At 49.5% G+C, this 26113-nt stretch overlaps 1 protein-coding gene across 1 annotated transcript in view; it reads right to left on the bottom strand.

Annotated features, from left to right (window-relative positions):
• The window catches only part of ITGA9 (integrin subunit alpha 9), a 393719-nt gene that overhangs the window by 290324 nt on the left and 77282 nt on the right, over window positions 1-26113 (bottom strand). Inside the window, exons 12-14 of the mRNA XM_049870897.1 lie at window positions 23592-23682; window positions 19294-19339; window positions 10973-11127 (exon numbers count right to left, since the gene is read on the bottom strand). Coding sequence (XP_049726854.1) covers window positions 10973-11127; window positions 19294-19339; window positions 23592-23682 — 292 coding nt within the window. The remainder of the gene's footprint in view (window positions 1-10972; window positions 11128-19293; window positions 19340-23591; window positions 23683-26113) is intronic.

The raw sequence follows: 26113 nt of genomic DNA on the forward strand, positions 1-26113 counted from the left end.
TAAGAAACTAATTTGCCCTGTAAACTTTCACCTAAAGCACACACACATGCCACACACAAAATTAGCTGTGCCTAATACAGGCTAATGCTCTAAAAAGCAGACAACACAGCGAACCCACACGATATTGCTGGAAGCTGCTGAAATCATCAATGCACCACGCAACAATGGCTCGTGTAAAGTAACGTGACGTATGCCTCACACATGGGCTAATCCTAACTCGTCTCGCGGGTGCTGAGTCATGCTCTTAGCCACTGTATCTGCTGGACCACGCACCATCCACGGTTTACTGAACACCAACTACATGACAGGCGCTGTTGCAGGGCACAAGAGAAATGCCCACCTTCACGGAGCCTGCACTCATGGAAATTCAGACGAAGGCTGAAGCTGAACTTACCCAGGTCGCTAAGTGTGGTGATCAACAATCCGTAGTGCCTATCATTTCAACGGAGCCCTGTGGTGCAGTGGTTAAGAGCTTGGCTGCTCTACCAAAAGGTTGGCAGTTCAAATCCACCAGCCACTTCTTGGCAAGTCTATGGGGCAGTTCTACTTTGTCCTGTAGGGTCGCTATGAGTCAGAATTGACTCGACAGCAATGGTTTTTTTTCTTTTTAAATCATTTCAACAGGTCCCTGGGTGGGTGGCACAAACGGTTTAGGTCTCTGGGTGGCACAAAGGGTTCACACCTGACTACTAACCTAAAGGTTGGCGGTTCGAACCCATTTAGTAGTGCCACAGAAAAAAAGGCCTGGCGATCTGCTTCCATAAAGATTACAGCCCCCCCCAAAAATCCTATGGAATAGTTCTACTCTGTAATACATGGGGTCGCCACGAGTCAGAATCTACTCAACCACAATAGGCTTGCTTTTTTTTTTTTTTGGTTATCATTTCAACTGGAGTCCCTGAGTCCGTTAATGTTCTCAGCTGCTAACAGAAAGGTCGGAGGTTTGAGACCACGCAGAGGCCCCTCAGAAGAAGGCCTGGTGACCTACAAAAAATTAGCCACTGGAAACCCTGTGGGGCACAGTTTCACTCTGACACACATGGGGTCGTCACAGGTCAGAATCAACTGGACGGCCACTGGTTTATCGTTTCAACGGAGGTATGACCACAGCGGGGCCCGTACGAGGCCTGCTCCTGAAAGACACATCATCTGTGCCTGACGCACAATGCCAGGTAGCAGCGCCTACTGGGACTAAACCTGGACTTAAAGACGGTCACAATATGGAACGCATCTGGTCCGCTGAATACACCCGAAAGGCTAGTAAGTACGTAACGATGAGTTGTATTAGCTATACACAGCTTTCGTATCAGAAGGCCAATTTCACTGCTTTTCTTTGCCCAGAATTCCATCTCAGCAGCTCCTAACACTTTGAGTTCAGAGGAAGGGGGAGTTTTAAAAGACAGGACAGAGCTCTCCCTCTCTAAGCGCAGATGGCCCGGCCCTGACGCGTCTCCACACACCAGCGCATACCTGCCGGCATCTAAGTACATGAAGCCTGGGCAGCAGGGATGGCGCTGGCTTTTAATAACACCAAAGGCATCGCCACCAGGGGAGACAGGAATGGGAGAGAGGGCAAAGGCTCTGTGCTGCTGCCCAGGAGCACACTTCCGATACATCTGATGGCCTTCCTGGGCCCCTGCTACCTGGGGGACCTGGCCATGCCAAAGCTGGCCGGTTCCTGGTCAGCAAAGACAAACCTGCCCCAACTTGTTTATTTCTGCAAACAGCTGATTTCCAAAGGAAGGCTGGGCACCAGGAGGACCCAAGACCTAGATAATCCTGGGAGGTATTATTTAGAAGAAAAGGATGCGTGCGGGAAAGCGCTTCAAGAGAAAAACACGGAGCCCATATGTGTGACAAACCTAGTCTGGTGGGAAGTCTACAGCAAACGGGGCAGCCTCGTAGACTGTCAAAGCTTTAAGGCAATGCTAGGGACCATCTGGCCCATAGCCCTCCTTTTCCAGACGCAGGAACTAAGACCTTAAGAGGGACAAGACTTGCTCCAGGCCATACAACCATCCACCATGGAGCTGAATCTAGACCCCTGGTGCGGGCTATTCCTACCACACTGGTTCTTGGTACATCTGTCACATTACCTGACGAATCTTCAGGTTGACTGCACAGACAACAGAAGCAAACAAGTGCAGAGATCTAGAACGGAACTCTGGCCAACTGACTTTCTAAAGACCACAAACTTCCCTGAGCAACAGCCAGACAGTAAGAAGCGGTAAGTATAGGGAAGGTTCCGAAGTTCTGCTCAACAAGATCACGGCTAGAGAAGGGCATTGCTGGCCGATGGACCAGGGCTCACTGGATAAGCCAATATGGTGGCAGTAGCTGCAGAGCGGTGTCTCCTCTGCAGCCCCGCCCACCTTCCCCCCAGGCAGGAGAGCTACTCTGCTCCCCTCAGGAGGGGTGATCATGGAGAGAACAGTAGGTCTGAGCTATCTGGCCCTGGATGAGCAGCTGAGCTTGGAGAGAGCCTGAGTGGACATGAGCACAGGACAACAACAGGTGCTATCAGGGCACGCCCATCTCTCTGCTCTCCGCCCAAATATAACCACCAGCACCTCCTCCCGAGGGCTTTCTCTGTGGCTGTGCCCACATGCACAGTAGGCCAGAAGTGCCACGGAACCAATGTCCCTAAAACCAAACCCACTGCCATCGGGTCGATTCCAACTCATAGTGACCCTACAGGACAGAGTAGAACTGCCCCATAAGGTTTCCAAGGCTGTAAACCGCCACGGAAGCAGACTGCCACATCTTTGTCCATAACCACTGGGAGTTTTGAACTGACAGCCTTCCAATTAGCAGGCAAGCACTTTAACTACTGGGCCACCAAGGCTCCTTAATGTCCCTGAAGGAGCCCTCAATCAATGCAGGACCCCAGCTCCCTTGCCTCTGGGGTGGAATAGCTCTGGTATGTGGTCTACACTGACTCCCAGAGTTCCCCAGCAGGATTAAACCCCGCTGCCCACAGTGATAACTTGCTCAATGACACACCCTTCACCCGGCTGCCTTCTCTCCCTGTCTCACTGCCCCAGTGGTGCTGGATAAACTGTGTGCATGTGAACCCTCCGACTCAGGGTCTACACATCTGGGAGAACCCAAATTAAGATGAGGCAAGTCACAAAAAGGGAAAGAAACTGACCTTCAGTGTATGCCAAGTGTTTGCTAGGTAGTTCATAAACATGAGGAGCCCTGGCAGCGCAGTGGTTAAGTGCTCAGCTGGTAACCAAAAGGTCGGCAGTTTGAATCCACCAGCCGCTCCTTGGAAATCCTACGGGCCATTCTACTCTGTCCTATAGGGTCACTATGAGTCAGAACTGACTAGATGGCAGCAGGTTTGGTTTTGGTTACAAACACCAGCATCAGCCCTCCAAAGCCCCACACCTCCCTTCCGGCCTCACTGAAGACTAGCTGGCTCTATACGTCCCGCCCCCAACTTAACTGGCACCGGCTGCCGTTGAGTTGATTGATTCGTGGCGACCCCATGTACGTCAGGGCAGAATTCCCCCACAGGTTCCTCAGTGGCTGATTTTTCAGAAGTAGATCTCCAGGCCGTGTTTCCAGGAAGCCCTCGGGTAGACTGGAACCTCCAACCTCTGAGTTAACAGCCAAGTGCGTTAACTAACTGCACCACCCAGGACTCCCTCCCAACTTAAAGAGGGCAGAAATCGTTCAGAGGTCTCAGAGACAGAGCTGAGCCGTGGTGCCGGCTGCTCTGCTCGCGGGCAGGTGTGGGGATGGCAACACACTCACCCATCAGATTCTCCCAAAATGTCAAAGGATGCCATCACAGGCCATGAATCATCCCAAGTCACCAAGCGCCATTTCATCTCTAGGTCTGCTACTTGGACCTTCCCCTTGGTTGAAAATTTGCTTTGACATTTTAAATTACCCAAAAAGAAGTCACCTCTGTATCAGACCCTCCGTTCTAGAAGCAAGCCGGGAGCACCCTCAGGATGTGAAATTCTGCCTGAGTGACAGTCTCTGGCTGCCAGAGTGGCAAGAAGAAACACAGACCATTTGAAGCCCTGAGTGCACCTGGTGGTCTAAACAGCACCCACCTGAGTGCATCGGAAAGGAAGCCCCTATAAGAAAGGGGGGTTCAGAGAGCAGCCAATTCGCTTGCTCTGTTCAGGGCTGAAGCCCCAGGAGGGTGGGCTAGTCCGGCTGGCCGAGTCCCAGAAGTGGTGCTGTGAGCAGGCAAACCGAAAAACCCAACACATTGCTGTCCAGCTGATTCCGACTCATAGCAGGCAGCAGCCCCTAATGCAAGCCAGCCCCGTTGCGGGGAGGGTACTGGTTCTGATTAGGGCCTGCTCCAAACAGCACATCTCTCATCTTGCAGTTCTCCTTCTGGCAGCTTTGTGTGCCATGCCATGTCAGATGATGTCATGTTGATGGAAAAGCTGATGGCCCCAAGTAATGCTTTCAGCCGCCTCCTTTCCCTGCCCCCAGATGGTTCCCCAGGGCCCCCCACACCGGCCAGGATGGAGCCAGCTGTCTCGCATGAATTCACTGGTCTCTCCCAGTGAGTTTTGATTCATTCCCCTCCTCCGGCAGAACAAGATTTCAGCTGTGAGAGTCTACTAATAAATTCTCCTTCCAGAGTCACTGAGTTTCCTTTGGAGATTCTGGGGGCCGGGGCGGTGGGTGGATATTTCTACTTTATTAGCTTTCCTAAGCCCCCCTCTCTCCCAAGGAATGAGGTGGTAATTATCAGACCAAACCTGTTGCCATCAAGTAGATTCCGACTTATAGTGACCCTGTAGGACAGAGTAGAACTGCCCCATAGGGTTTCCAAGGAGTGGCTGGTAGATTCGAACTGCCAACCTTTTGGTTAGCAGCCAAGCTCTTAACCACTGTGCCACCAGGACTAAGTTACCCCATTCTTCACATATCATGAGATTTGCCTCTTTTTCCCATCTCCATGCTTCTCCAGAGTCCGTAAGGAGCTCAGAGAATGTTCTCTGCTTGCAAACAGGCTCCTGAGCAGAAATGTGCCCCTAAAGCCAGAGGAAGGATCTGGGGGGAAGTCTGGTTTCAATCTTATTTCTGCTATTGGCTTGGATGACTTTGGTGCCGGCTCTCAGGACCTGGGCTCAACTGCTTGTCCAGAGAGAGGGCAGGACTCCAGCCAGCTCACAGCTTTGCCAGGGAGCCTGAGAGCCATGCGAACATCGAGGCGGGAGTTAGAAGGCAAAACACAACCACACAGGGCTCGTCCCTTCCTGGTTTTCATTCAGCATTTTGGTGAGACAGCGAGCATCCAGATGGAGAATGGCCAGCTCAGGTCTCAGCCTCCCGAGGTTGACAAGCTGGGTGAGGGGCAGAGCCCTCTTGGGCAGCATTCCCCACCCCTGTGTATGCACCAGAGGGCCTCGAGGAGCAATGAGATGCACCCCGGGTCGAGAATGAAGTGATCAATAATAACATATGGGACGGATGGAACTCTTGATCTGAACTGGTTAATGAAATCTGTTATAAATCTGTTCTTGTGGGAGCCCACTGATAGAACTGTAAGTCTGGGTCAGCATCCCAGCACTTAGCATAATGCCTACCACGCAAAGGGGCTTAGCACAAGAGGGAGGAGCGAGCGTCCGGCTGTCATTTTGTCTTGATTATCTGCCTCCCTCCACTAGAGTGGTGGCGCAGTGATTCACAGCTCGGCAGCAGTTTGAATCCACCACCAGCCGCTCCTTGGAAACCCTATGGGGCAGGTCTCCTCTGTCCTACTGGGTTGCTATGAGTCGGAATCGACTTGAGGGCATCAGGTTTGCTTTTTTTTTTTTGGTCTCCACTAGAATGAATACAAGATCCAGGAAGGCAAGGACTTTGTCCTATCCCCAGCACAGCGCCTGGCACTGTGTAGGAGCTTCCTGTCTATTGACTGAATGAGCAAACGGGAGCTTCATCACTCAGTGTAACTGGACACGGGCCGTGCTGGTTTGTTAAGCTGTAGTCTCTCAGCTCCAAACCCACCCTTCCCTGGACTCTGCTCTGCGACGCTGGGCTGGGGCTCTGCAAACCACATTTCGGCTTTGCCAGTGGTTTCCCATGAGGCTCAGCCAACACAGAGAGCTTGAGGGAGGCTGCAAGACAGGAGGAGAAAGAGGGATTTGTTCCCTCCTGTCTGCTTCCTGCTCCTATCAGCTCAACCCAGCATCAGTTTTTCAAGGCAGTTGGTTCCAACTGCAGTTAATTCTATTTTCCAGTTTTTCCCCTAAACCCCCAGAGCCAGCCTCATTGCATGCCCCTCCCCAGAGATACCACCACCAGCCAGCCAGTGCACCATCCTCAGAGGTTCAGGTCCCAGCTCTGCAGGGTCCCTTCTCCAACCTTTCAGGCTCTGATAATTCTAAGGAAGTGGTTAACACCCCCCCATCAGGTAGCCCTGAATTCTCCCTTGCCCAAGGATCTGTGGTTTCCCATTGCCAATGCGGGAAATGAAGAGGTGATTGGAAGCCCGTCTCAATGTGTATGATCAAGACCCCAAGGGCGAGGAAAAGAAATCAAAGGGGCAAGGCTGTAACATCAGACTGTTTGTGGCTCCCAAAGCCATCCTACGGAGCACGACCTGCAGCTGAAGGTGGTGGCCCTCCATCAGGACCCGGGGGCTGTTCAGAAACACCTAGACCACCACTACCCCAGCCTGCACTGCCCAAATGCAGCCTGCTGATGACAGGCTCAGCCCTGGAAATGCAGACACTGAGAGACGGCACTTGGCCACCGGGCATCCAGTGGACACAGCCACCAGCATGGCTCCTCTGCAGCTGCCGGCAATGCGAGTAGGGAAGGCTCATAACCGAGGACCAGCCATTGGTTCCTCAGGCAAAGGCCTGGGAGGTGACATTGAGCGGGCCAGCACCATCTGGTGGACCTGGAGGAGCGTGGAGGAGTCTGTGCTCCTGGGGTGCCCCAGTACTTCCTGGCCTGGGGACTTGGGCCTGATCTTCTCAACCCTGTAGACCCAAGGAGCTGCTTTCCACAGTGAACTCTAGAACTCACCCACAGCCGACCAACACCGCTACCTGGCAGGCAATCTCTCACCTCTACCTGATTCCCCATCACCTGTCCATGTGGCTACCCACCTTCCCTCCCCAGTTCTCCACTCTACCACCAGCTCCTCTGCGGTAGATTTCTGCATTTCTGCCTTTACTGAGAAGGTTAAGGCATAGCTCATTTCCCTGAAGGCCAGTGAAAGAGACAGAAAATGCCAGGGATGGGTAATTTTCTGTGCTACCCCACTGATGGCACCCTGGTGACACAGCGGTCAAGAGCTTGGCTGCTAACCAAAAAGTCGCAGCTTGACTCCACCAGCCGCTCCTTCGAAACCCTATGGGGCAGTTCTACTCTGTCCTATAGTGTCACTACGAGTTGGAATCAACTCGACGGCAATGGGTTTGGTTTTGGGTTTTGGTTTACCCCACTGACACCATCCTGTACAAGCCTGATTATTAAGTAAATGTGGGAAAACATCTTAAGAGTGTAAAGACATGTTTGATTTCATTCATGAACCCATGCAGCAGATGGAGGATGAGAAAGCAACCTCACTGGGAAGGCAAACTTGTACTGAACGTTAGACACTCTTCAGTTAACATCAGGAGGCAGCGGGGTGCAGTGGTCAAATTCTCACTTTTCATGCTAGAGCCCCAGATTTGATTCCTGGTCAGTGCGTCTCAAGCACAGCCACCACCTATCTGTCAATGGATGCTTACAAGTTGCTATGATGCTGAACAGGTTTCCGTAGAGCTTCCAGACTAAGAAAGACTAGGAAGTAAGGCCTGGAGATCTACTGCTGAAAAATCAGCCAGTGAAAACCCTATGGATCACAACAGCCTGATCCCGTCGTGCATGAGGTTGCCGTGAGCTGGGGGCCAACCTGACGGCAGGTGACAACCACAGTTAATGTTGGACATTAGTCAGGTTGCTCCACGTTAACTACAAGGAGCAGTGTCACCTGTCACCCATCAGCCTGCCTCCTCAGTTAAGCACCAACACTCCCAAGGCCATGGCTGAGTCTTGACCTTCCTTATAATTCCACCCACTGGTCAACAAAAGGCTGAGCCTACCTGACCTGAGTGACCCCCGGTCAGGAGCAGGTGTGAGGACACATGCAGACCTCTTCACCCAGCTCAAGAACTCACATCAAGGGTTTGCTCTACCACTTGTCTTATGTTCTAACTCCTCCTCAAGGTTGCATCTTAGTTCCTTCTCCCCGTTCCTGCTATGATCCTGGGTAGTGCAAACAATTAAGATGCTCAGCTGCCAACTGAAACATTAGAGGTTCCAGTCCACCCAGAGGTGCCTCAGAGGAAAGGCCTGGAGATCTGCTCCCATAAAGTCAACCACTGAAAAAAACCTTATGGAGCACAGTTCTACTCCGACACACACGGGGTCGCCATGAGTTGGAGTCAACAGGAAATGGGAATTCCTGCTGTGCCAAATGACCGTCTCATCGTGACAGTCTTTAAACTGTGAAGAGTCTGAAGGTGGTGTGTACACCGCTTCAAGACCAACAGAGGAGACACTCTCCGTCAGACGCTCCACGAGGGGGGGCCTGGCCCTCTGGACATGAGATACTTATTTGCTTTTATTTACAGTTCTAGAATAGTGCTGCTTGTTTTTATGCGTACCAAAATTAATCTTCAATTACCCTTTTTAAATGCTTTTAGTGTAGTCTAACGGCATCATGAGTTGGAATTAGACAGGAGACACGCCGTCTTATTAGATGGAGGATACACGGGTCCTAGGACCATCAGGAAGCTTTTTTCTAGAAACCGTGGTGTCTTAAACAACTAAGGAGGTGGTGAGAAACAGTGACTGGAAAGCAAAAACTAAGTATCATCAGACCAGAATCCAACCCCTGGCTTCACCAGAAGGTATTATGAGCTTGGGCGAGTTTTTTTTTCTCGCTGGGCTGTGCATAAAAATTTCCCTAATCCTCCCTCACTAAGCAATTCCCAAGATTATGGTGTCTTTATATTGAATCTTAAAAGTTCTGAGCTCTTCTTAAAAGAAAAAAAAAACGTCCATGTAAGTATGAGGTTTAATTGCTGAGCTCATTCGATCCATTTGAAGACAAAGATAAACTGCAATGACATGGTCAGCCTAGAAGGATTAACAGCCTGTATTTTTAAATAAGGTAGAAAATTTAAGGTACAGCTGAGTGAACCAGCACGTGGACATGTATTTCAGCAGATGCGGGTGTACAGATTTGTGCTCCAGGGCTCCTCAAGCTTAAATATGTACACAAGTCTTGGGGGGAATCTTGTTAAAATGCAATCCTGATTCAGCAGATCTGGGGTGACCCGAGAGTCTACATTTCTAACAAGCTCCCAGTGGTGCTGACACTGCTGGCCCAGGGCCACACGGTCAGGAGCAAGGAGATTCACTTATGGCATTAAAAACGTCTAAAAGAGCCAGCGTGTCCAGGCCCTAATTGGTGCTGTTTTCCTGGAATCCTGCTTTCTATTATTAACTCAGCCTGATTTCAAGCAAAAAAAAAGCACCTATCAATCTGCACGAGTGCTCTAGACTCACTGGCTTCAGGTCATCACACGCTCTGAATTCTGACCAACAACAAGGATCCCATCTTCTTCCGGGGGCTTCATCCCGTCTCTGGAGCTGGGCTGGTAAGGCAACCTTCCCCGCTCAGAGAAACAGCAGGGACGGCTGCCCTGAACCAGGGCAGTGCCCGCCTCCTGTCAGCAGTCTGAAGCTGCCAAAGTGGCTTCCCCCATTTCTGGAAATCTAAGCTTTTTTAAAACTCAGCATCTCACTCCTACCATCCCTGCTTGGTCTCTGACGCCACAGTAAAGGGCATGAGCCTCTGCCTCGGGCTGATGCTGCAAGCTCGATAGGAGGCTCCCAAGTCTCATCACTTCTTATTTCTAACTGCTGGGACTGGGCCACCAGGGCCCACAAGGGCCAGGCAGCAGTGATATGTCAGCCTGGCCCACTAGGTCCACCAGGGCCAGGCGGCAGTGACGCGTCAGCCTGGCTCACAAGGGCCAGGCAGCAGTGACATATCAGCCTGATCCACAAAGGCCAGGCAGCAGTGAGGTGTCAGCCTGATCCACAAGGGCCAGGCAGCAGTGAGGTGTCAGCCTGGTCCACAAGAGCCAGGCAGCAGTGATATGTCAGCCTGGCCCACGAGGTCCACCAGGGCCAGGCAGCATTGACGTATCAGCCTGATCCACCAGGGCCAGGCGGCAGTGACACGTCAGCCTGGCTCACAAGGGCCAGGCAGCAGTGACATATCAGCCTGATCCAAAAGGGCCAGGCAGCAGTGAGGTGTCAGCCTGGTCCACAAGGGCCAGGCAGCAGTGATATGTCAGCCTGGCCCACGAGGTCCACCAGGGCCAGGCAGCAGTGACGAGTCAGCCTGATCCACAAGGGCCAGGCAGCAGTGAGGTGTCAGCCTGGTCCACAAGGGCCAGGCAGCAGTGATATGTCAGCCTGGCCCACGAGGTCCACCAGGGCCAGGCAGCAGTGACTTTTGTCAGCCTGGCCCACAGACACTTGGAGAAAGGATGCTTGGGTCGTACACTATTTGCCTAGAGCTGAGGTTGTGTTTGGAAACCCTGGTGGCATAATGGTTAAGAACTATAGCTGCCAACCAAAAGGTCAGCAGTTCTAATCCACCAGGCGCTCCTTGGAAACCCTATGGGGCAGTTCTACTCTAGGAGTTGGAATCGACTCAATGGCATTGGGTCTGGTTTTTGGTTTTGGGGGTTGTGTTAAACTGGGGACACATAAGTCAGAAAAGAGAAGGGGAAGGACCTCGGAGGGAATGAGACACCCAGCCTAGGGGCCTGCTGCCAGCAAAACCTGCCAGGATGCACGGCAAGGAACTTCAGGAATATCCCATAGTCACCCACAATGCCAGAGCCAGAGACATCCTGAAATGCATGACTCCGGCTAAGATGGGCACCCTGAGCCCTGACTCGGCGTGGCTCATTACCGATCTCTCCTGGCACGTGCTTGCCGTGGAAGCTAAAGCAGGCGGTGACATTCAGGCAGTTGACAGGCTGCTGTCCGTCATGACACTGAGGTGCCGTGATGTTGATGGAGCCTGGGAGGAGGATGGAGACGTCCACCGTAATGACGGGTCTTGCCCTGCAAGTCAAGAGGGGACGGTGATTCAGTGGCTTCGAGGAGCAGCCTGAGGAGCCAAACAAAAACAGTGCCACAGGGTGGGCACTCGGCCTCCAGCCCAACCATTAATTAAAGCAGGAAACAGCCCAAGAGAGAAGGGCTGGTGTGCGCTGTGAAGACTTTTTCTGATTTTGGAAGTAGCTTACTTTCCAATAAATTAATGTTTAACTTCACAATAATAAAGCCAAGTTAGCTATTAGTAAAAAACATCTGGTTGAAACCATAAATGAACGACCAGAAGGTGGGTGATTATTTAAAATTTCACCAATTAAGTTCCTATTTCCATTTTATTAGGAATATGTCAATACATTTAAGAGCAATTCCTACAGCGGATGCTGTGATTCAAGGAGTCGACGCATATTCAGAGACTCCCCCGAAGCATATACCGCCGTCGTCAGCAGCAACTGCAAAGTCCCAGTTCCATTCAACAGGTCAAACACCCCCCCCTCACTGACCCTCTACAGTTCATTAGACGTTTTTTAAAAGAACTTGATTAATGGAACCAAAAATAAACTGCCATTGAGTTGATTCCAACTCATGGTGACCCCATGCATGTCAGAGTAAAACTGTGCTCCATAGGGTTTCCAATGGCTGATTTTTCAAAAGTAGGCTGCCAGTCCTTTCTCCCACGGCACCTCTGGGTGGACTCAAATCGCCAACCGTTTGGTTAGCAGCTGAGTACATTAATTGTACCACCCGGAGACTCTTGATGAATGGAGTTTCTTTCGGCTGATAACAGCAAAGCACTTCACAGCCAAAGAAATCAACCTGCCTAGCCTCAGGACCAAAAAAAACTCAATGAAGAGCCACACACTGGTCACTGACCTGGGCTGTCCCCCAGTGCTTGATGGACAGACAAAATGAAGAGCAATGCTTTCCATGGACTCCCCTGGGGTGTCCAACAAGAGCGGAGAGTGAATCCCACCATTCTGCTCTCACTGCAAACATCTGCTCAGGCAAGTTTCACCTAGCTGTGGCTTAACCTTCTCCCCCTGACCTCACAAAGAGACTCTTTTACCTCTAAGGGTCCCTGGCCTTCACGCCACTGGGGTGACATAACCAGATTAACGGGCACCAGCAGCCTGAGCACAATGACTTCACTGTGTACACTGCTCCCACAAAGAACCCCCAGGGTGACAGGGCAGATGGGAACGATGACAGATGCCAACTCCAAGAGAAGAAAGCATTAAGGAAAACCTTGTGAAAGAGGAAGTGAGGGGACATGCAGCACAGACAGGGCCAGGTGATGTCACTACTCCACCGCTGCTGGGGGACAGGGTTTTGGAGCAGCTGTGAAAAGTACAAGGGAATGTGGGACTCAGCAAACCCAGCTGTACGCCGAGCGAAAGTCCGACAGCAGTGCCCAAAGGAAACCCAATACCCTGGTCTTTCCTTTCCATTTTCTTCTGGGATCGCCTTAGAAGATGCCAGAAATAACTTAGAAAGTGGGTGGCCTATGCCTGGTCAATGTGATGGTGCAGATGCTAACAGACACTCTGTAAGCCCCCCGAGAACGCCTTCCCTAACGCTACCCCTCTAGTTGGATGTCCTTCTTCAGTGACCCCGCCCTGTACCCACACCTCTGACTCCACTTACTAAGGTGAATAGAAATTGGCTATTTCCAAATCTGCTCCACCAGCCCGCAGTCCCTTCAAGAGCTGGGATCCCGGCTAATTCATCCTGAGAATCCCAGGATAATGGATGGTCAAAAACCTTTGCTAAATGAGTGCACTTTAGTCCAGTCCTGAAGACTGAAAACCACAGAAGCATCCCAAGTTTCACAGACATGGGTACTGTTACGGATTGAGCTGTGTCCCCCCAAAGTGTGTGTTAACCTGGCTAGGCCATGATTCCCTGTATTGTGCGGTTGTTCACCATTTTGTAATCTGATATGATTATCCTAAACGTTGTTAAATCCTGACCTCTAAGATGTTAATGAGGCAGGATTAGAGGCAGTAATCTTAATGAGGCAGGACCCATCTACAGGATTAGGTTGTACCTTGAGTCAACCTCTCTTGAAATATAAGAAAGAGAAGTGAGCAGAGCGATAGGGACCTCATGCCATCAAGAAAGAAGTGCTGGGAACAGATCGCGTCCTTTAGACTCAGAGTCCCGGCGCTGAGAAGCTCCTAGACCAGGGCAAGACTGATGACAAGGACCTTCCCCTAGAACCAACAGAGAGAGAAAGCCTTCCCCTGGAGCTGGTACCCTGAATTCAGACATCTAGCCTCCTAGGCTGTGAGAGAATAAATTTGTTAATGCCATCCATTTGTGGTATTTCTGTCATAGCAGCACTGGATGGCCAAAAGAGCCACCAAGGCAGTGGTCTCTGTGCCACCCATCACCCACTTCACCCTGTGAGAACCCCCCCTACCCAGTCCATGACCTGCCTGGTCATCCAGAAGCCCAGCCTATCACATTATCCCTGGGGCCACCTCACTGGGGAGGACGCCCAGTGTTTCCCCTCACAGGAGAGCTTTGAAGAAGATGGGTAGAGCAGGAAACACAAGTGAGCAGTCCACACAAAACGACCTCAGTGAAGGCTGTTAAAACAGAATCCTTTGAAACGGCCGACAGGGACCCTCATGGGCACGTCTTTCTCCAACATCCATCAGGTCAGTTCCCTTAAACCTTTTTGTTTCAACTCCAAGTATTGTTTTTGGACTGGGAAAAGCCCAGGAATCTTTCATCGGCCTCTCTGATCACTTCCTCTGACCTTCCGTGGCATAGCACCAGCAATCCATCGCCAATCACCTGAGCCCAGGGCCTGCCCTCCTGAGCTAATCCGAGAGCAGCAAGCTTCCTGAGGGCAGAGCTGGGGCCGCCCACATGCCTGAGTTCACACAGCCCCACCTGCAAGCATGCCAGCCTCTGAGATAAGCACGAGGCCATCCAAGAACAGGACCTCAAATGCTTTTAAGACTTTTTTTTTTTCCTTTTAAGCTGGTGGTATACTTCTTTTGGACAGCTCTCTGGCTGTTTAAACCCTGACATTTCACTTCCAGGTAAATAACAAAACCAGAAGACGCATTTTGACGTGCAGTTTCTCAGATTATCTTGGCCATTTGCAAGGTGAGTGCTGCCTACAGGCCAGAGTCCCACGGACAGGTGAAAATAGCCTCTACCCTTGGTGACTCTGGTAAGCCACCAAACAGTCTCTGGGGCCATCTACCTCCAGGGAGCTAGTTAATGTCTTTATCATTTAAAGCCGCTTGTGGTAAGACTGGCTCTTAGCTGCAGCCCAAAGCATTCCTAACCCACACATTCTGGGCTCTCTTCCTAAAGACACTTAGAAGAACAAGCCACAGTGTGTATGTATGTGTGCGTGTGTGTGTGTACACACATGCATTGTCCCCTAGCCTCGTCTTCTGATCCCACCCAACCCCTGAGATAACACACTAACTAGTCTGCCTCTCAGCTACGGCTCGACTGGGCTCCTACTCTGCTTGATCAACTGAAGGGTGTTCAGCTGCATCTCAGCGCCTCATTGTCTAATGTCACTACAGATGTCCAGCCTGTCGGGCCCTACAGACCTGCTCGGTAATCCCTCCCTGAGGGTCCACAGCTCACCTCTGAAACCTTCTCCCCTCTCCCAAGTCCCTTACTCTCCTGGGAGGGATGAGAAGCGTCACCCCCAGCATCGCCTCTCCCCTCGGGAGCTGGCTCAGAAGAGGAGGCCTGCGCACAGCCCTAGTCGGTGCTCCAGATGCCACCCCTCCACCCCCACCCCTCCTCCACCTGTCTCTCCAGCTGCTCCCCTCCTTCCTCTCAGCCTAACTGCTGGTCCAGGAGCCCTGTCCCTAAAGCACCTTCCCTGAACCATCTGCCGATCCCATTTGCTCCTCTGCCGCCAAGCTTTGGGAAAGGCAGTCAAGATTCGCGGTCTGTTTTCTTGCTTCTCCTTCTCATCCACCCACAGTCCTCTGGCTCTGGCCCCATCACTTCGTTAGAGTTGCCGCATCCAACGGCACCACTGACCCTCACTGCCAACGCCAGAGGAGAAGGCTCAGGCCTCAGCCTGCTCGGCCCTCTCTGCTGCACCTGACACACCGCCCTCGACCACGCCACCCCGCTTTCATGTCCTCATGGCATTTATCACAATCTGGGGCTGCCTACTTTTTAGAAAAAAATGTACATGACCTGCCTTCCTTTTTCATAAAACGGGGTTAATAATAATAATAAAGCCCCTGGGTGGTGCAAATGCTTAAGTCCTAAACCACCGAAAGGCTGGCGATCTGAACCCACCCGGAGGCGCCTCGGAAGACAGGCCTGGCAATCTGCTTCTGAAAGATCACAGCCGAGTAAACCCTGCCGAGCAGTTCTACCCTGCACACCTGGGGCTGCCACGAGTCAGCATCAACTCGACAGCAACTGACAACAAAATCATCATAAAAACGCCTACGTCACAGAGTTGCTAAGAAGACGAAGGGTTAATATTTGTTCCATCAACAAGGGATGAACAAACACCGCTACATTCAGTAAACGGAATTTCACTCAGCAATCACAGAAAACACACAAGATGGGTGCTTCTCAGAAACGCTCTATCAAGTGAAAGCAGCCAGAAACAAAAGAGCCCACATTTATGTGAAATCCTAGAACAGGAAAGCTGACCCAGAGTGGTAGAAAATGGAATTGTGGTTGCCTATGGAGAGAGAGGGGTAAACTAGAAACTTCCCAGGGTGAGAGAAACGCTCTTTATCTTGATGGGAGTGGTGGTCACCCAGGTGTACACCTGGTCAAAATCCATCAGACCACACTTAAATTGGGGCATTTTGTTGTCTGTAAATTACATACCTCAACACAAAAGGAAAAGAACAACAAAACAAGAGTTACTACCCATAAAGTGCCTACCCAGTGCCTAGCATATATCACAGGCACGTAACAAACATTAGTTATTTTATTATTTACTTGTGTATCTCTCCCTGGCTGAAGGCACAGTGGTTAACAGTTCAGCTGCCAACCGAAAAGGTCTCCAATACAAATCCACCAGCCGCTCCTTGGGAACCCCATGAGGCAGTTCTACGGGGTCGCTATGAGTCAAAATCAACTTGATGGCAATGAGCTTTAATGGGGCGATGCAGGCAGTTTGCGATCAGCTGCTAATCTGAAGGCTGGAGGTTTGAACTCACGCAACAGCACTGCAGGAGAGAGGCCTGGCAATCTGCTCCCATAAAGATTACAGCCTAGACAATCCGATAGAGCAGTTCTACCCCCCATACACAGGATTGCCATGAGTCAGAATCAACTCCACGGCAACGGGTTTGGTTTTTTGTAATTTGGCTAGAATATAAATCAGGGATGAGGTCTGTCACATTCTTCGCTGTATCCCCAAGATCTAACACTTGGCCACACCTGAACAGGTAAATCTGTATTAGCCGAATAAATGATGACATGGGTTACTGGGGTCCCTACACACTCCCCTGTGCTTTCCTGCCCTGACTGCACTTCTCAGCTTTCTGCTGACCAGCTTGTGCCTGCCTGTGCCCCCAGACTCCCCTCTGAGGCCCTCTTCTCTCCACACCTGCTCTCCTTGGCATTCTCCTCGAAGGGCTTTACACCTGTGCCTGCTCATGCCCACTCCTCAGAGCCAACCCTCCACCCAGGCTTGGGTCTGGGGCCTCCCATCCACGGTTTTAGCTGCCTCACTTTACATTTACACCCATACGCGGGTGGCGCTAATGTTAACATGCTCACCTGCTAACCAGAAAGTCAGAGATCTGAGGGCACCCGGAGGTGCGTCAGAAGCTAGCCCTGGCAACCTGCTTCTGAAAAACAGCCGCTGAAACCCCGAGGGCGCACAGTCCTGCTCTGCCGCACGTGGGGTCTCCGTGAGTTGAACTGACTTGGCAGCAACCAACAGCAACACGAGCAAACTTCCGGAGAAGGCCGTGCCCCACCTCAAGGGAGAGAAAAAGGAATGCCCCCTTGGGTTGGAGCTCACAGCCGGAAGTTGTAACACATACGAATTAAGAGAAGCCAGATTCTACACGATGTGCCTTAAGCCAAGTGCTGCCGGCTTTCAGAGGGCCTATTTTCAAGCACATGAAGCCAAAGAGTGTGTTTTATTCGAGAGGAATCCTGACAAATCAGAGCGACGTACCTGGGATGGTGCAGAGAGAAAAACTACAGTACGAAGGCAGTGACGAGGCTGCCAGCTTCGCAAGTCTAATCTCAGGCTTTGGGAGCCAAGAAAAGTTGTTTTACTCAAGAGGAAAACTCAACCCAGAGGGAGAAGGAAGGTAAGGGAAGTAAAAATCCAGTCACATGGGGGGATAATTAAAGGAACTAGAGAGGTGGAGTGGTGGTTAAATGCTCAGCTGCTAACAAAAAGGTTGGCAGTTCGAATCTACCAGCTGCACCTTGGAAACCCTATGGGGCAGTTCTACTCTTTCTATAGGGTCGCTATGAGTCAGAATCAACTCGACGGCCACGGGTTGGCTGTTTTGTTGGTTGGGGGGTTTTATCTTAGCCAAGCTGCCACCTGGGGGACACAATTGCTGCCTTCAGATACGGCGAAGCCGCTGGGTCAATGATGCAGGACCACGGAACACAATCTTACCAGCTGCCATCAAGATGACACCAACTCACGGCAACCCCACTTGCGTCAGGGCAGAACTGTGCACCGCAGGGTTTTCAACGGCCCATGTTTTAGAAATAGATCTCCAGGTCTTTTTTCCAAGGTGCCTCTGGGTAGACTCAAACCTCCAACCTCTCAGTTAGCGGGTAAGTATGTTGACTGGTAGCACTACCCGGGGTCTCGAAGCAGAATTTTAGGGAGGCAAGTTTAACCCAATTTATGTAAGAATTGCTGACATTTACTAAGCATATGAAACAGGCACTGTTCTAAGCATTTTGTATGAATTAAGTAATTTAGTTCTCAGAAGAACCCGATGAGGTAAGAACTATGAATACCCTGTTTAACAGATGAGAACCTAGAAGCACGTTAAGGGACCTGCCCAGGAAGCTGGCCTCGTAAAGGCGCGGTTGCGGTTTGAACCCGGGCCATGTGACCTGGAGCTCACACCCTTAGCCTCAGGGCTGCTCTCCCCCTTCAACAATTTAATGTCATATTTAGAGTTCTCCGGAAGTTGTTACACCCCCATGCACAGGGACACCTCGTCCAAGAAGTAGCTGTGTGGCCCTACGGCGGCGACCCAGGAGGAGGCACTGCTGAATGAGAAGAATCTGGGGTGTGGTAGTAGACGCCTCGGGGTCCCTTCCAGCTTTAAGACCCTACAATTCTATTTTAGAACATTCTGCTGTCAGCTCATTAACAAAACCTAGGAGCCGGCTCCCACTCCCAAGTGTAATCCTGCCTCCTCTGACTCAGACGGACAGGCAGACTTGGAGGTGGTTCACGGGCGGTGATGGTGAGCCCCGTGGCCTTCGGAGAAGAGAATCCAGGCTGCACGGACCTCAACAAGCCCTGGGCTTGAGCTCACCTTCATCACCTCTGCTGCCGCTGGGGCACGGAGAGAAGCTCTACGTACATGGGGTGTTGGGTAAACCCAGGCTGGGGCACCGCTGGGGCAGTGCTTGGGGACTGATGAGGTGAGGATGCAGGGTGTAGGGACAGGAGAAACTAGTAGAACGGTATTTCCCAGCCCCTTTAGTGTTACAGCAACCACCAAATCAAACCCAAATCCGTTGCCATCAAGTGGATTCCAACTCATAGCGACCCTATAGGTCAGAGCGGAACTGCCCCGTAAGGTCTCTAAGGAACAGCTGGTAGATTCGAACTGCTGACCTTTTGGTTAGCAGGCAAGCTCTTAACCACTGTGCCACCAACAAAGGATGATGATATTTGCATAGAACATTAAAGAAAGGGGCTGTACACGGGCAAAAGTGACAACCTCTAGGGCTCAGACCACCCCAAACCCTGCCTGGAAGCCCCAGGGATGCAATCATCTCGTATCTGCAAGCCATTTGAGGCCCAACACTCTTAGATGGAGGACGGGGAATGGTATTGAAAAAAATAAAATAGCATTCCCACTTACTAAGCACCTCCTGCCTGCAGGAAGCAGGACAGAGGGAGGGAAGAGCTGACCAAGGGCAAACACCTACCCCTGGGTCTCCACCCCTCCCCATGAAGCACGTAATCCACAAAGCAGAAATGAAGTATCTCACCTTAGAAGGACCACGCTGTCGGACATGAAGGCTCCAACGGTTACATCTGAAAACAAGACGTGCACAGCATTCAGAGACTTGCTGGAGCCTGTCCTCACCCGCGTCCAGCTATTCTCTGGCTATATAACGCTTCAGTAAGAACGACAGCCACACTGTCCCATAAAGCAGCCAGTCGATCGCCACATGCGGCCATAGAACCAAACCAAGCCCGTTGCCGTCAAGTTGATTGCAACTCATAGCGACCCTACAGGACAGAGTAGAACTGCCCCATAGGGTTTCCAAGGCTGTAAATTTTTACGGAAGCTGACTGCCATATCTTTCTCCAGAGGGGTGGCTGGTGGGTTCAAATCGTTGACCTTTCGGTTAGCAGCCGAGTGCTTTAATCACTGTGCCACCAGGGCTCCTTATGTGTATATTTAACGGTCAAATACACGCTGGATCTCAAAGGCCCAGTACCCAAAAAAAAAAAACTAATCTCATTAATAATTTTTATGTTGACTACATGCTGAAATGATAGTATTTTAGATATATTAAGGTAAATAAAACATTATTAAAATTAATCTCACCTGTTTCTTTTTTGCTTTTTGGTGTGGTTATTAGAAAATTTTAAATCACACATGTGACTCACATTATATACCTATTAGCGCTGAATTAGGGAGGGGTGCCTGGAATTAAATGACTCCTGGGAAAGCTCTAGGTTCACCAAAGCTTGTAAGTCCTCACCACCCACCCCTCATCCTGTGGGACCCCAGAGTCTCTTAGCCTCTCACAGTTTCCTTGTCTGCAAAATGGGGTAATTATCCCCCAGTGCCTTCTTTAAAAACAACCCTGGTGGCGCAACGGTTAAGCACTCAGCTGCTAACCAAAAGGTCAGCGGTTCAAACCCACCAGCAGCTCCTCGGGAGAAAAGACCCGGTGACCTACTCCAGTAAAAATTACAGCCCAGGAAACCCTACGGGCAGTTCTTCTTTGTCTCATAGAATCCCTATAAGTCGGAATCGACTTGACGGCACACAACAACAACCTTCTTCAGAAGCTGATATTTAAATCAGATAACATTCATGGAAACACTTGGTAAACTATAAAGCAGGACACAAGTGTTAACTGGCACTATATAACATTTATTCCTAAATACCTTTAATTTAGGAAGTGTTCACTACATTTCTGCCACAGAAATTTCTGGAAAGCTCCACCCTCCTGACGCTTAAACCCTTCACACTAGATTATTCTTCCTCCTACCCTTCTTCTCCCTAAGGTAAATCCCTCAGTCCTGGGGTTCCCATTACTTCTTTACAGAATCAAGCATCTGAATCCATAGCTCACCAAACAAGGGGCGATGTACGAGGCCCTCATGATGGGAAAGCAAAGAGCAAATGCCTGGACTACAGTGCTGCGAAAAGGTCTGCACTCAGGTGTGCTGGTTCAGTGTTATTATTTTTTTTTAATAATCTTTAAAACTGATTGGCTATTTGAAATTTTTTAAAAATCTGATGAATTTAAAATCCTTTTATGAAAAATCCAACATAAGAAATTCAGAAGTGTACGTGAACAGCCAACAGACTGACACTGTATATTTATGGAGAAGGAGCTAAGCTACTGGGGAGCCGGGGTCCATGCCCGCCATGATGGGGTCTTTCTCTGGCCAGCCCTGTTTCCTCTCAGCGCCCTTGTCTCTAAATGGGGTTTGCTGTAAGACGTACATTGCAGATGGAAGCAATCTGCACGTATTAAAGTGCTAATCTAACGTATTATTTAGAGATGACCGTGAATTGCCCAGAACAAGGAGGACTGCCTTCTCAAACCTAAAAAGACCTGTGAGGGTGTATCTTGGGACAAACCCCCAGCACTGACCCCTTTCTGTTCCCACTCCTTCTCTTGGCTCTGTTAAGTCACCAGGGATGATCAAAATTCCTCTCTGTAAGAAACTACGAGATTCAGTGCCCTCGTACAGGACTGCATTCTTTTTCCTGAGACCTGCCCAAGGCATTTCAAGTAGAAAGAGATATTTTCTCAAAGGAAAGCTGACCTATAATTTCAGGGAAGTTTTTTTTCTGAATTCTATACTCATTTTGGGTTTTCTCAAATTCTTACCTTTGTCTCCTCACCCCACCCCGCTCCACCTCTTCAAATACCTGAAGAGCCCCTGTTCCGCAGCCTGGGCAACTGGACCTAAAGCGGCTATCGGAATTTGAAATCATCGGCTTTTACTCAATCAGCTTCAACTACCACAAGGCATTCATTAACCCTGAAGACAAGTCAGCCGGCCTTGAATGGTAAAAGGCTGTTTGTCTGTCTGAGGTCTGTTTGTCCCTGGGCAAGAGAACATGGTTTTCTTCTTGCTCCACATTGTTCTTTCAATAATTTTCTGGGGGGTAGGGTCGGGGAGGGGTTGTTTAGCTCCTTGTTCCCTCCCCTACTAAGAGTGAGAAGCCTCCTCTAAAAATGGCTAAATCTCAAGGAAAATGTGTCCCAAATTTCCTGCATTTTATTCTGACACTTACATTTTAAATGTGGACAATGTTTTTTTCTTCATTAGGAAGAATCACTGTAAAACCCTGACCTCCTGATGCTTCCACGCTTCGCATTAGATCATTTTTTTAAAATAATTTTTATTGTGCTTTAAGTGAACGTTTACAAATCAAGTCAGTCTGTCACATATAAGCTTATATACACCTTACTCCATACTGCCACTTACTCTCCTCCTAATGAGTCAGCCCTTCCAGTCTCTCCTTTCGTGACAATTTTGCCAGTTTCTAACCCTCTCTACCCTCCTATCTCCCCTCCAGACAGGAGATGCCAATACAGTCTCAAGTGTCCACATGGTGCAAGTAGCTCACCCTTCATCAGCATCTCTCTCCAACCCATTGTCCAGTCCCTTCCATGTCTGATGAGTTGTCTTCGGGAATGGTTCCTGTCCTGGGCCAACAGAAGGTTTGGGGACCATGACCGCCGGGATTCTTCTAGTCTCAGTCAGACCATTAAGTCTGGTCTTTTTATGATAATTTGGGGTCTGCATCCCACTGATCTCCTGCTCCCTCAGGGGTTCTCTGTTGTGCTCCCTGTCAGGGCAGTCATCAGTTGTGGCCGGGCACCATCTAGTTCTTCTGGTCTCAAGATGATATAAGTCTCTGGTTCATGTGGCCCTTTCTGTCTCTTGGGTTCATAGTTACTGTGTGACCTTGGTGTTCTTCATTCTCCTTTGATCCAGGTGGGTTGAGACCAATTGATGCATCTTAGATGGCCGCTTGTTAGCATTTAAGACCCCAGATGCCACACTTCAAAGTGGGATGCAGAATGTTTTCATAATAGAATTATTTTGCCAATTGACTTAGAAGTGCCCTTAAGCCATAGTCCCCAAACCCCCGCCCTTGCTCCGCTGACCTTCGAAGCATTCATTTTATCCCGGAAACTTCTTTGCTTTTGGTCCAGTCCAGTTGAGCTGACCTTCTGTGTATTGAGTATTGTCCTTCCCTTTACCTAAAGCAGTTCTTATCTACTAACTAATCAGTAATAACCCTCTCCCACCCTCCCTCCCTCGTAACCACAAAAGTATGTGTTCTTCTCAGTTTATACTATTTCTCAAGATCTTATTTAGTGGTCTTATACAATGTTTGTCCTTTTGCCTCTGACTAATTTCGCTCAGCATAATGCCTTCCAGGTTCCTCCATGTTATGAAATGTTTCACAGATTCGTCACTGTTCTTTATCGATGCATAGTATTCCATTGTGTAAATATACCACAATTTATTTACCCATTCATCCATTGACGGACACCATGGTTGCTTCCAGCTTTTTGCTATTGTAAACAGAGCTGCAATAAACATGGGTGTGCATATATCTGTTCGTGTGAAGGCTCTTATTTCTCTAGGGTATATTCCGAGGAGTGGGATTTCTGGGTTGTATGGTAGTTCTATTTCTAACTTTTTAAGAAAACGCCAGATAGATTTCCAAAGTGGTTGTACCATTTTACATTCCCACCAGCAGTGTATAAGAGTTCCAATCTCTCTGCAGCCTCTCTAACATTTATTATTTGTGTTTTTTGGATTAATGCCAGCCTTGTTGGAGTGAGAGCTCATCGTAGTTTTAATTTGCATTTCTCTCCATTAGATCATTTTAAAACTCCCAAATAAGCTTCAACATAATTTTTCCCTTAAAATCGAACTCCCATTCTAGCATATGAATTAACCTAACCCCACACAGGTGTAATGACCACTAAACAGGCCAGAGATTATTCCACCTCCTGTATTTACCTCAGTTTACCTCATGTTACGTTAAAGAAAGACAAGAGAAAGAGCTTACCGGGATAGCCATTTCCATCCATATCAATGCCTCCTGATATGGACTGACCAAACATCCGCAGTACCGGGTTTATCTTCTGCCCAGACAGTTTCTAAAACAGATCATAGGGAAACTGAGTCACTGGAAGGGACCAGAGACACAAATAAAAACCTGTGGCCATTTTACCCCAGCTTTTTTCTCTCAGTCATCTGGTCTTGAAATTATTGAAAGAAAAAAAATTTAGTCCTAATTTGATAAGGGCAGTCTTCAGCAGACAGTTGAAGACTACATACTCCTTTATTCTTGCTTGCTTTTGCCGAATGGCACCATTTAAAAACTTTCCTAAGTTCAGTGCAAATGGAGAAGCTCACCTAGACTAGTGTGATGAAGTTTTGACATGTTGAAGTTCAAGATGAACAAAGTTTAACTTCCATTCCTGCTGAAGGTTGTTTTTACACAGGTGTATCTAAAAGCCTAGGACATACCTGCCTTATCTCTTTACCCAAATAGTTAACACACCTCTCCTAAGAGCCATCCATTAAAGGGTCTCCCCCTAGAAGGACAAGTGATTAAGACATCTAACTGGAAAAAGGCCTTTTGGTTAGCGGCCATAGCTTGCTGTAGCTCTCAGCCACTGCACCGCCAGGGCTCCAGCTAGAAAATATGGCCACGTGGAAACCACCTCAGTCAAGTCAACCAGAGACTTTATAAGCTCCTGGTGGTGTAAGGGTTAAGAGCTACGGCTGCTAACCAAAAGGTCAGCCGTTTGAATCCACCAGGCACTCCCTGGAAGCTCTGTGGGGCAGTTCTACTTGGTCTTATAGGGTGACTATGAGTCAGAATCGACCTCACGGCAATGGGTTTGGTTTTTTGTATGGGTAAGCTTCACCAAAAGAAAAAAAAAAACCCAAACCCATTTCCATCAAGTCAGTTCCAACTCATGACAACTCCCCGTGTTACAGACGAGAACTGCTCCCCAGGGTTTTCTTGGCAGGAACCTTTATGGAAGCAGCTGACCAGGTCTTTCTTCCACGGGGTCACTGGATGGGTTCGAACCACAAATCTTTAGGTTAGCAGCTGATCGAAAACAAGGTTAAATACCTTTTCCTAGTAAATCTACAACTCCCTGGTCCTTAACCTTTTATAAACTCTAGGAGATAAACAGAAATCTGATGGTCAGCCTTCCTTCTTAAAACGCAACCTCAACCAACCAGTCCGAGTTCACAGCCTCCTCCCGTGGGGTGTACCAGCATTGGTGTTTACTTTTTGTTCACCATTAAGTTCAACACATCAATACATGCTGGAATGGTTCAAAAATATTTGTTGTACAGCCAGCCGGCCTCACACTGAGGCTGGGCATTGACGTTTGTGTGGCCCGATTCACGTACACAGGGTATCACGAAGATACCCCAGCTTCCTGAGTCAGAAAAGTCCCATCTTCCGGTAGCTGACCTGTTCCCTCGTCCCTTTATCTTTACGGAATTCCCGGGGAGATTTACCTCCTGACGCCCTCAACGTGGAGGCCTAGAGAGATGCTTTGTTTTCCTACGTCAAAACCAGGATTAACAGATATCAAGGGCGAACTTTGGCCTTTCTTTCCTTATCCTTTTCCTTACTGAGTATCCTGGAGAGAAATCACGAGTGTGGAGAGGGGGAGTTTCCATAGGATCCACAGTGGGGGACGCTACAGCCATACTCCCTACCCCCAAAGCCCGTAACAGTAAATGGCCCTCCCAGAAACGATCTGAGAGGGCTGCTTGCCATTTTCAATTAAGCCTTCCAACAGGAAACGTGCCGGGCATCAAAGCAGTACTGGGAACACTGTAAGAAACACTGAAGAAACGTTTCTTGCTAACAGGCGGTGCCCCGCATCCCACACGGCTCCACTAAACAAACATGTATGTGTGTCTGCCTATTTTCTTCAAAACCATGCTCTGAAGTAGACCGTGGCTGCTCTGAAGTCCAAGGACGCAGCGGCAGTTTGCCCTGGGACTGTACTTCTCAGCGTTGCTGTGGCTGGGACAAGGGGGGTAGAGTGAAGGGGTGGTCCATTTGGGGGTGGCGAGGCAGGCTTGAGCTATCCCACAGACATCTGCAGGTCATTATGCTATAAAGCCAGGAAGATAAGTCTGCTTAGTGCTAATAACCCTAATGAAAACCAGGAGCCTTGGAAAGCCTCCGCCTGACCAGGTTTATATGTAGGGTCCGTGTGGCAGAGGAAAGATCACAGGGGCCGCCAAGACATGCCCAGGGGCTTTCCAATTGAGAAAGGCACACAAACATCTTAAACTCAACACTTTTCACGGTGAACGCAAGAAAGAGGAAAGAGTTAAAGACTAAGGTGGAAGATGTCGAAGCCCTCATCTCATTATTTATCCAGCAGAAATAATACCAATCTGGGCCAAAGAAAAGCAACTGGGCTGTTCAGAGATTTCTTCTGGAACTAGAAATTTCTCCCTCCAGTTCACACACAATGCCCGCTCTGTCCCAGGACCTGGGTCCTGAAGAATTTAAAGGGTTCTTTTCTAAATCACTGACCTTAT

This window comes from Elephas maximus, chromosome 27 (assembly GCF_024166365.1).
Source record: "Elephas maximus indicus isolate mEleMax1 chromosome 27, mEleMax1 primary haplotype, whole genome shotgun sequence".
Classification (NCBI taxonomy): Eukaryota; Metazoa; Chordata; class Mammalia; order Proboscidea; family Elephantidae; genus Elephas; species Elephas maximus.